Source organism: Lygodium microphyllum, chromosome 12 (genome assembly GCF_053477565.2).
Source record: "Lygodium microphyllum isolate KBCC chromosome 12, Lygodium_microphyllum_v1.1.10, whole genome shotgun sequence".
NCBI lineage: Eukaryota > Viridiplantae > Streptophyta > Polypodiopsida > Schizaeales > Lygodiaceae > Lygodium > Lygodium microphyllum.
In genome coordinates, this window is record NC_141146.1 from 93,626,167 (window position 1) to 93,638,081 (window position 11,915).

The following is an 11,915-nucleotide window of genomic DNA, read 5'->3' on the forward strand; positions in this document are numbered from 1 at the left end:
ACCTCATGAGTAATTTTCTGTTTCACAAAGTTGTGCAGTGAGAAATGGACACAACAATCCCATTTCAAATTTTGGCAAAGTCCTTTGTTCCACAATTATAATTGAGTCAGTGGGCAAGGCAAAATACTTCAATCCCAATAATATCCATCTTTATCTCACACTTGTATATTTCCGTGGATAAGATGCCAGCTTGTAAATACATCCTTTTTTCTAGCGGGCTAAGACACTGATCTGCTCTCTAGGAGTGGATTAAGACCCCCGAAACTTTTTTGAGTCAAAAACGGTCCCTCTCTCGCCCAATGAGGACATTGAGCTTTCTCGTGGGGGGGGAGTGTATAAGGGAGCATCCTCTTACTTCCTTATCAAACGGTGTTGAGACGATATTGGTAGCGTGTTGCGCCATCTTCGAATTGCCCGTTCCTTTGTAAATCCTTCTCAATCTAAAACATCTTCTCACTTTCATTCTCAAAACTCTCTCACTCTCTTTTCTTGCAATCGTGCCGCGCCGCGCCGTGTTGTGCTCTGACGTGACGTGTTATGTTGTGCCAAAGTCAACTTGGGGATATTTACAGTGCAGGTGCTGAGAGCGAGAACTTCTTTGCACTGAAGGGTTCCTTCCATCTGCAGAGTACAGGCCTGAGAAAGGACAACAGCAACGAGAATGGAAGGTAGAAATTTGTCAGGCTTACAAAATATTCAAATCAGTCTCAGAAAAGCACCTGACGGCAGAAGCTCGCAGACAAGAACACAGTCATTTGTCAATCTGACGGGGCGAGGGCGAGGGCGAGGCTGGCGCATGCCCTGGAAAGCAAGGTGGAGCCGGAGCTCTCTTGACACCCTAGATGGAACAGAGAGTCTCTGCTTCTGTAATCAATCACGTCTGCCACGCCTGCCTCTGCCCCAGATGTCAAATTTCGCTCTGCATGATACTGCGACGATCTGTAATGGCACATTCATCAATTTGGACTGACCACATCGCACATCATGTGGAAAAATGCTAGCCAAACAGCTCCATTGTGGACGTCCTGCTGATGTCACCACTTATGCTTCTCATGTGAAACGGTGTGGCAATGCTAATGCCCTGCCTCAAGGACGGTGGGTCCATGCTCATATTATCATTGATGGGTTCGATAGCAATGGGTACTTGGGAAGACTTCTTCTGCAAATGTACGAAAAATGTGGAGCTTTGGACGATGCTCTGGCATTGTACGATCGCATTGATCACCAACATGCCAGCTGTGCAACTAGCATCATCCAAGGCTACACTCGCCATGAACGAGGCAACAATGCCCTTGAAGTCTTCGGCCAAATGCTGCAAGAAGGAATCTTGCCAAGCCGCATAACATATGTGTGCATTTTTTCTGCATTTCTTGATCAGAAAACTCTTGATAAGGCTAAGCAGATGCATGCCCGTGTTATGGCCAGCTCATTTAATACAGACATCCCTTTGGGAACTGCCATTGTCAAGATGTATGGAAGACTTGGGAATCTAGAGGATGCAAGAAGTATGTTTGACAAAATGCCTGAGCACACAGTAATTTCTTGGACTACTATCATCTCTGCATATACCCAAGAAAACAGAGAACAAGAAGCACTGCAGCTCTTTGATCAAATGCAGCAAACAGGAATCCAGCTGGACAACATTACATGTGTATGTGTCCTTGCAGCATGCTCAGGCCAGGCTGCCTTACCTGATGGGCAGTTTATACACACCCTAATGGTTGAGAGTGGATTGAAGTTAGATGTTATTTTGGAGACTGCTCTCATTAACATGTATTGCAAGTGTGGTGATATGGATGATGCATGGAGTGTATTCATGCATATGCCATCTCGGAATGTGATTTCATGGACTGCAATGATAAGTGGTTTTGCACAGGCAGGTAAGGCCAAAGAAGCTGTTGAACTTATGGACTTGATGTGCAGGGAAGGAGTAATGCCAAATAAAGTAACATATGTGAGCGTTCTTACTGCATGTACTAACCAGGGTGCATTGAAAGAAGGCAAACAAGTGCACATCTCCATAAAAAACAGAGGTTTCGAGTCAGATGTGTATGTTGGAACATCCCTTTTCAACATGTATGGCAAGTGCGGCTGTCTCCAAGATGCTTGCCATGTGTTTGATAAAATTTCTCAGCGGAACACTATATCTTGGAATGCCATGATTTCATTGCATAGTGAGCATGGGCATGGGAAGGAGGCTTTGGCATGCTTCACACGAATGCAACAGGAGGATGTCACTCCAGATAAGGTTACTTTCATTCATCTGCTCAATGTGTGCACCAAGCTTGCCATGGACGAGGGGAAACATGTCTATCACATTCTTTTGCACCATGAATTAGAACAGGACGTGATGATCAGAACTGCCTTAATCAATATGTATTCTGAGTGTGGCTTCTTGCGAGATGCCCAGACCATTTTCGATCAATCTGCTAACAGGGATATTATCTTATGGAATGCTATGATTGAAGTTTGTGTTGACCATGGCCAAGGAAGAAGAGGACTTCAACTCTTTGATCAGATGCTACATAAAGGAGCGATGCCAGATGATGCAACCTATGTCAGTGTGCTCACTGCATGTTCTGTCACATCAGCCTTAACTCAGGGTAAGCTGGTGCATGCTTGTATCTTAGATGCTGCACTTGATACATATCTAAATGTGACCTCAGCACTTGTGAACATGTATGGAAAATGCAGCAGCTTAGAAGATGCAGGGACGGTTTTTGAGCAGTTGCCTGAGTTAAACTTGATATTATGGACAACCATGATCTCATTGTATGTTCAGCATGATGACAGTGAGACTGCCTTTTGTGTCTTTCAACAGATGCAGATTACTGGATTTGTGGCAGACAAAGTAACTTTTGCAAGTATTCTGTCTGCATGTTCTGATGAGGCAAGATTGGCTGACGGTAAACGTCTCCATGCTCTCATTGTTGGGAGCAACTTGGAGTCTGATAATGTAATTGGAAGTGCTCTTATCAGTATGTATGGCAAGTGTGGGCGCATAGGGATGGCTGAGAAATTGTTTGATGAAATGCCTAAGAATGATCTGGATATTTCAAACGCTATGGTTGGTGTATATGCTCAGCATGGTTGGGGAAAGCAAGCACTTGTACTATTTCAGCAAATGCCTAAGCAAGGAGTTTTCCCAGACAAGTTGACATGCACTAGTGTTCTGGTTGCATGCAGCCGTGCTGGTCTCTTAGATGAAGCATGCCGTTGCTTTACTTTAATGAAGCATAATCATGACATCACCCTCATTGCAGACCATTACTCCTGTGTTATTGATCTACTTGGTCGAGCAGGGCAGCTCGATGAAGCTGAAAAGCTGATATTTGGTATGCCTTCAGAGCCAACCATTTCTTCATATACAGCTCTACTTGGTGCATGCAGGTATCAGCTGGACTTGGAATGTGCAGAGCGTGCTGCAAAGCATGCATTTGAGTTGGATCCAGAGAACATATCCACGTATGTAATGCTATCAAACATGTATGTAGCTGTCGGAAGAAATGACGCAGCAGCACAGCTCCTGGCCATAGCCAGAGGAAAAGGTCTGCAGATGCCAGAATCAGCAAGTAGATTTTTAATAGAATATAACCAGAGTATGTGATGCAGGGGGCTTAGTTGGAATGCAGAGAGAGAGAGAGAGAGAGAGAGAGAGAGAGAGAGAGAGAGAGAGAGAGAGAGAGATTCTCAACAGTTAAATATCTGAGTCAATATTGGTAATGCTCTGGGTTTGATAGTTGACACAATTGACTTTATGCTGAGACTTGAGAGGGCGTATGAACGACCTCATGTCACCTGCCACTTGTACATTCAAATGCATGCCTACATAACACTTTTCAAACTCAATTTGTAGATTCACTACCCATGCCAAAATGGGAAGCTTCTCCATACATAAGAACCTCTTTGTCAAGAGTTCTCAACACTAGCTGCAATGATAGCCTCATAAGTAGACTGACGAACACAACGCAAGGGGAAGAAGAATCAATGTGTGTCTCAGGATTCAAGATTAGTTTAAGCAAATGGCCACAAATGAAAAACCTCCCAAGAAAGTTGCCTCACAAGCTTTCATTAACAACATCTGAGATGAACGGCTTTGAATAGGTGCTTAGATTTGATGGCTTATGTAGGGAAAGGAGTAAGGACAAGCAGAGCCTCTTGTATCCACAAGTGTACGCCAAGCGGATAGAAGAGGTGAACATGAGCCTAGCCTCTGTGAGACGATGGCTAGCCTTGAGCAATGAAACTTGGGATTGGTGAAGGTAGTTGAGAGCCTCAAACCTAAGCTTGCTTACAAACAAATATTGAGCGGGTCTAATCTAGTACACCCACTTTACCTCCCGAGTGTTCTCAATCAAGTGGAGCTCGAGGCTTGTGCACATTGCAGTAGATAAAAACATGACATTGTTATCTATAGAGCCCCAAGGCATCTATCATCCAACCCCTTCCCCATCAATAAAGGGGAACTCTATAACAGGGTAGGGTAGATAAAGCCATCCTTTTAAAACAAGATCCTTAGGTATTTGTCGAGATGAAAGACATCTCGAATTCTTCTAATGGGGAAGGATGTGATCTACCCATTATACGAATCAATAGCCCAAAAGAATTGTGATTCTAGAGCTGTTAAAATTGGGTGAAACACTCAGTGAGCTCGGAGGGCTATAATGAAAGATTGGAGAACTACAAGAACATCGAGATGATATGCTTGATGCGAGAAAGCCAATAACAATTGAGAATTGAAGGAACTAAGCTGTTGAGTCTTTATCAAGCCCAAAGCTTAATCATTTAGAATGCTTATGGCATCTAAATATGACACCAAGAACACATTCTAGCAATTGCAGAGCTGCAAGGCTCAGGCAAAGCAGAAACGGGTCTTACAGATAATAGAATAGACTGAACAATAAATTATAAAGGAGATAATTACCGGCTCCGAAGCTCTTAGGTGCACGTAGGGCAAGGCAAGGATAACGATAACTCAATGCAGAACCTGCTACATGATCTAGAAGGCACTTTCCTCTGGGGAAATTAGCTTGTGCATATACATCCCCGCAATCCATCTTCCCCACCTACAGTGAGCATATACAGACCCTCCACTGAGCACACCGCTTCTCAGTCCCTCCCTCTCCTCAACTCTTTGCAATGCCATGATTTGGAGCATAAACGCTTGAGATATGATCATTATCCTATCATTTCCATAATCAATTCACTTCATCCTTACCTCCTCCATTGATTTGTCACCATCATCAAACACCCACTTCGGGGATAAGAGATGCCTTACACTACCTTGAGATTTTAGAGTTTTGAATAAAAATTTGAAATAATTAGCCAGAATATAATCAAAAGATTAAATAATCGATTTATCGGCAAAAAATTAGAAGCAACATGCATAAAAGGAGACATACTTAGAGACAAATTAGACAAGATTTAGCGAATGCAAAGGCATGACTTTCAGTTTTAAAACTGCAAGTTGAGACACTAATCAAATCTAAAACCTTGAGATTCTAGATAAGCTGAAACCTTAGGGAAAAAGGAAGAAAAGCAAGATGACTTATACATGGTCAAAGCACACACTTTAGTCATTGACTAACCCTCAAAACTGTGGTTGGTTATGACAGGTTAAAAAGGAGAAAAGATTAAAGAAAATGATTGCTAGATACTCCAAGCCAATGTGTCTTGAACATCTTATGGGTTGTGAAGTAAATAATCTTGTAGGATGATCTACTCTATCTTGTCAAGTGAGAAGGAATAACGAGGTTGCTAAACAATTATACTCAATCTAAGCAATTATACTCAAATCTATAGAAAAAATAAAAGAACCTAAGCAAGGCAAGGAACTATCACGGATTAGTGACTTTGATAATGTATTTCTTAAGGAGTGGACAAAATCACCTCCTAACAGGGAATAAGATCATGAAACCAAACTAATCCCTAGATCTAAACTAGTGTTATAAAGGTCCTACAAGATACACGTGCTAGAAGCCATAAACCTCAAGGAACAACTAAGGCAATTGATTGAGCAAGGCTTCATACAACCAAGTCAGTCACCTTGGGGAGCACATGCACTCTTTCAAAAAAAGGAGGACAAATCTCTTAGGTTATGCATCGACTTTAGATGTCTAAGTAAGGTGACTTTAGATGCCTTGACCAAGGAAGTTTGAGAATTTGTGGGACTTACTAGATGGTACTGGGTCACAACCTCTAATAAACTTTCTCAAGAAGCACACTTAGATCATATGGCTAATTGAGCATTAGCATAGCTTCGATATGTTGAAAGAATGTGTTGCAATGGCATTTGTACTTAAATTTCTTGATTTCTCCCAAGAATTTGAAATAATTATTGATATAAGTGGACTTGCAATCTGAGGTGTCTTGGTATAGGAAAGAACACTGATTACCTACAATTCCTAAATGCTAAAGCCCTAGGAAGCTAATTATGCCATCCAATCTAGAACTTCTTGTTGTTGCATTGAAGTTATAGAGACATTATCTTTTAAGAAGGAGATTTCAAGGCCTTAAATGATGAAATTAGAAGAGAAATTAATAGCATACATATGCAAAAAAAAGTTAATTATAATTTATTTGGCATGCTTATATGATATTGAGACCTTACTAGGCAAAAAGGCTGAAGCCCAAGCACAAACTAGTCTCTTGGGAGCTCAAAAATAGGAGGAATGAGAAAATAGAGTTGTGCATAAGTATAGGGCCAAGCCCTTGGGGAGCACAAGAGAGATAGGAATTAGCTCAAAGTTGCATCTTCCTAGCAATGTGGAAAAGGAGCTACTTGCTTGATGTGATTTGAGTCATGCAAGCACACCCTCCTTCTATATGTAAACACCCCTTGTGAGCCCTCTTCATGATCATCACTCTCCTTTTCATCACAACATGGTGACAAATTCTTGAAGCCTAGGAGCTTCCATCTCACCCCCTTCAACCATCTTCTCCACTCAACACCCTCATCCACCTCCTCACTACAAATTTTCACCCATCTCTTTTACTTAGGATGTTTATTGATATTCTCTTCTCTTATCCAATATAAGTCGTATAGCTTATATCAATGAGTTATTGAAATTTTAAACTCACTTATCACACCCCCTTCTCCTCTTACTATAGACAAAATTCTCAACAGAGATTTGAGATTAGAATTGGAGGGGGGAGGAAAATTTCCCAATTTGGATAGTAATGTCATATGCACATTAGTGCATATGAGGTTGTTATCAAAGTGGTGCTATGCCAACCTAGCAAGTTGAGTTTCTAGTGAGCTTTGCCAACAAGCTCCTCACTAATGCTTATATGAATTAATCAATGATCACTGAGAGGGAAGGACTAGGAATGGTATACACTATGAAGAACTTTTGTCATTACCTAGTTGTAACCCCCTTCCCTTAATGCTTATATATGATTAGTAGAATAGATAATGATAGAATTGGAAACCCTAGAAGGGGAAGGTACTACAAACTTTAATAGTAGCAGGGAAAAACCTACCTGCCAAAACACTATAAACTTGAACTACATTGAAATAGCTTGATGATCCTATTAGAGCCATCAATTTGGCACAAAAAACTTGCTATAACCAAAGTAGATAACAAGCCAAACTCAACCAACAAGCTTATCCAAGCCATGTGAATCATGAGCCTTGAACTATTACTCTAAGCTTCTATGTTAGGGCCATTACAATTACAAATATAGACTCTAAGGACATGCTAATTATCCATTCTACATACCTCCAAGTCAAGTAGATTGTAATAAAAGAGGCTAGTGCCAATGCTCTCATAGATGAGATCACCCAGTCAAATATCAAACCAAGTGCAATGTTGACTTTGTTAACAAATGAATACACTTGACATTTCCAAGGGCCCAAGTCATCTCTATCGTTAGTTTAGGGAAGTCCTAGAGCAACAAAATAAAGGTAATACGGAGGCTAGTCATAAATATATGTATGTATCACATGGGTTCAACATAAGGGATTTTTAAATTACTATTTTTACACATTTTTTACATACATAAGGACCCCATATAAAGGGATTACTTATAGATCGAATAGAAATGGTTATGTTTTATTAAGAAAAAATTTATAGATAAGGATATTTATAAATAGGCCTTGAATGCACGTGATATAGAGGGTATACATACAGTGAATTCCTCGGGCCCTAATTACTATATAGGTTGTCTTTCCAATTCCCACTTTGAAGCATGGGTTAAGATTTAGCCACATGGCCAAATCTTTACCCGCCCTTATTTGAAAGTGAGACTTGGGAGATTTCCAAATTCTCTAATATGGTACTTGTTCATTTTGCACTCTATCTTTGATGTAGTTGACTTACCTATGCTCAACTTCTTAGTTATAGTCCATGGTTGAAGGGAAAGTAGATGGCCACACAATCCATGTGAATATCTCTTGCATGCCAATGGTTTATTCACTCTAGCCATGCTACCAAGAAGAGGTAGAAGAGCAATAGAGAAGAAGAATACTTCTACTCCCACTCTCTCCCTCTAGCCATGCTACCAATAAGAGGTAGAAGAGCAATAGAGAAGAAGAATACTTCTACTCCCACTCTCTCCCTCACTCTTTCACTCTCCAAGAATACCAATGGTACCATTACCACTCTTGGATGGACATGTGGAGGCCTCAAGACTCTCCTCCTCCACGTTCTCGATGGACAAGACACCTATCTCGGGGGAAAATTATCATGCCACATCAAGTGCTCATGCTAATAGTCTCGTCATCCCTCAAGGTTTGCCCCCCCCGGTAGGGTTATCTCCTCTCCATCATGGAGCTAGCATTCTCTCCCATCCTGAAACAACTTTGTTTCCCACCCCACTCCCATTCAGCACGTTTGTGACATCTACTTCGTCCATTATGGACAGGACAATGGCACCCTCCTATCCATCTACTGATTACCATGGAAGAGTCCCCATTATGGACCAGAGACTTGGGGGAACCATGGCAGAGGTATTTAACAATACCAGTGGGCAAAGAACCCACCCCTCTCTTTTACGATAGCAATCACCCCAGCATGCCGCGAAAGGGGAAAGCCCCACACCTGCAGCCCTGGCCCACCATCTTCCCCCACTCAGGTAAGTAAGAAGTCCACAAAGACATGGCTGTCGGGAAGGAGACCCAATGAGTGTAGGTAATCAATAGGAAGTTGAAGGAGTGATGGACGAAGTTGGAATGCTCACAAAACTTGTGGATTGAAGTAAAATAACAAAAGAGAGCTCCAATACCTTTGAAGGAATGCCCCGAGGATGCCCAAATGGGCTGGGTAGGTGCTCAGGAAACCGAGGAGTGATCGGAGCTCAAAGGAGTTAGCTATGGCTACCGAGAAGGAGACCCGATGAGTGTAGGTAATCAATAGGAAGTTGAAGGAGTCATGGACCAAGTCGGAATGCTTGAGCAACAATGCTTTGATACTAATTGAAAGGAGAGAAAGATTGAAGCTTGCTTGGAAGAGCTATGGCGAGAGAGTAAGAGAAAGAAAGAGAGAGAGACCAAATGGAAACTCCAACAGTCACAATGTGTGACTGGGCGGGTACTGTTAGTGTAGTAATACATGGGTGGCTAGGCAAAGGCGCCTTTACCCCCAACACTGTGGCCAAAGCGCATGCATCTTGGCTACCTCCTTCAAATCCATTCATGCCCATGTAGTGTCTCTCTTTCCTGTGATGTGGTCCCATGGTAAGCTGCCCACATTCTTGAAAATATGCATGGGATCCAACAAGTGGTTAATCTATAAATGGGTCCAATACGACAACTCGTAGAAAACTGAAAGCCATCGCATTCCGTTTGGATGTGACTCCGCGTGGTCCATTTTCAACTCGTACAAGCTTTGGGCATTCATTCGTGGATGGAGGTCGTCCAAGAAAATCTTTCCTCAGTTCACGACCCTCCGGCAAGAAAGCGGTGTGTCCTTGATATACTATCTTCTTCATGGTTCGTGACCTTCGGGAGTCTAACTATGATGCCAGGAGGTATATTCCACGGTGGATTCCGTAAAATTATATTTATTTGCTGAGGCTCGTATACAATTTGGATTCTTTGTGTGAAAAGTTGATGGGGACGCGTGTCCTTTTCGGGCGTCATGTTAATTTAATGTGCAAGTGGGTGATTCCGCAAAATACATATTTAAATTAATGGACGTTTATGAGTTTAGAGTGTACACTCATATTAAATTAAGGTTAGGACAAAGTTCCAACCTATTTATTTATTTTGTAGCTGAAGACTGCTAGATATTCACTTTTTTTGGTTTAATTTTATTATTTTCTAACAGTTGTGAATGCTTCAGTTGATATGTAGAGTAGGCGGCGGTGGCGCTGGGAAGCACTGGGCAATAGCGTATATTCAAGTTATTTAGAAGAAATAATCATTTTTGATGGGCGCGCGTCTTAGGGGTGGAGCCAATATTTATTTTGACGCGCTTATTTATTGAAGCGCTTGACATATATTTATTATTTTGTATGTGCATCGGCACACGGTTTAAATATTCATTGTTGGTCATTGTATTTGGACACATCCCGACTCTTGGGACATCCAACCACTTTATTCTTTATTTGGACAAAAGCAAACATAAAAGCTAAAGCATGCTAATGATAAATTTGGGCTATTTTTGAGCTTGGAGATGAATAAAATATTAAATAAATGCTTTGTGGAGCGCTCACACAAGGCATGGGGGGAGATTATACCCAATTGGTCTATTTTCTTCATGTCGTGTAAATCCTCTCTCTTGCTTTTTGAACTAAAGTAGAGTTCTTTTGTTTTTGGGGACCTTTCGACGCTCGCTACGTATGCATACAACATTCGATTTGTGCACCGTATTAGAGCGAAGTTGAGATTGAGGGCTTCCAATCGCTTACCATCTCGCGTGAAGGCGAAGCTCCTGGAACGATCAAGATCTACAGTCAGTCTTGTGACAATCCGTCAATACTAGCGTGTTCCTGGTAGTGAAGAACCTATGCTGTTGGATCACGAAGGACCAGTCTCTGATGGTGGAGGACCACTTCCCAAGCTTCTTTATCAAGTCGTTTATTTTCAGAAGAAAAGATAAGTAATTGTCAATTAGTTTCATTATAAAGCTTAATAAGCTTTATAAAAAAAATCTTAAACTCTCAATTTTAAACGTCTGCGGCGGCGGAAGGATGAATCGATTGCTGTCAACATTGTCCAGAACATGTCCATGTCGCAGCAATTCAAATTCCTAAAGCTTTTATTCAAAAGCTTAAGCTTAAGGTTTTAAGCTTTTCTAAAGCTTAAAGCTTTCACTCTTTAATCTCCTGCCTGGCAGCTGTTCACACTGAACCTATTCCGAACCTGTTTTGCACCTTAAGCAAGCCCCTGTTCACACTTGCACTGTGACAGAGATGAATTCCAGCATGCAGAGAATCACACGTAGACTATATGGAAGACGTATATGCTTGGAAGAAGACCGACATAAATTTTCATAACCGCAGAGAAGAAAGATTGTTAAAAAGCCATTAAAAAAAAGAAAAAAGAGCAAGCCTTGTAAACCCGACTTTGAGCTACGCTCATCCCACTAACAGGATTTTGAGTGTGTGAGGTTGTTTGAAATTTTGCAAGATAACCGATCAAAATATGGAAGATTTTATGGCCGAAGGTGATTTACCGGAACCAATGATGGAGCAAAAATTGGACCTAATTATGATGCAGCTTCAAGAGGAACGAAGAGTAAGTCAAACTTTGCAAGCTCAGTTGGCCAGTATTCAATGATTTACTACTGATCAAGATGGACCGCAACCTAAAGATGTTATACGACACACGATCGATGCGACACTTGAAGCACAATCTATTCGGAAAGAAGCGAAGATAAGTAAAAGAAATTTCAAATTTCGTACTTTCAATGGGTTACACGATGGAAAGTTTGTTCTTACTTTTATTAGTCAGTTTGATGATTATTTCCATG

At 41.4% G+C, this 11,915-nt stretch overlaps 1 protein-coding gene across 1 annotated transcript; it reads left to right on the top strand.

Annotated features, from left to right (window-relative positions):
• Positions 1 to 497: 497 nt before the first annotated feature.
• LOC148028045 (pentatricopeptide repeat-containing protein At4g18520, chloroplastic-like) lies at positions 498 to 3,709 on the top strand. Its single transcript, XM_087689737.1, has one exon. It carries the CDS (start codon positions 995 to 997, stop codon positions 3,605 to 3,607), a length of 2,613 nt encoding a protein of 870 aa, XP_087545863.1. The 5' UTR covers positions 498 to 994; the 3' UTR covers positions 3,608 to 3,709.
• The last annotated feature ends 8,206 nt before the right edge of the window (positions 3,710 to 11,915 follow it).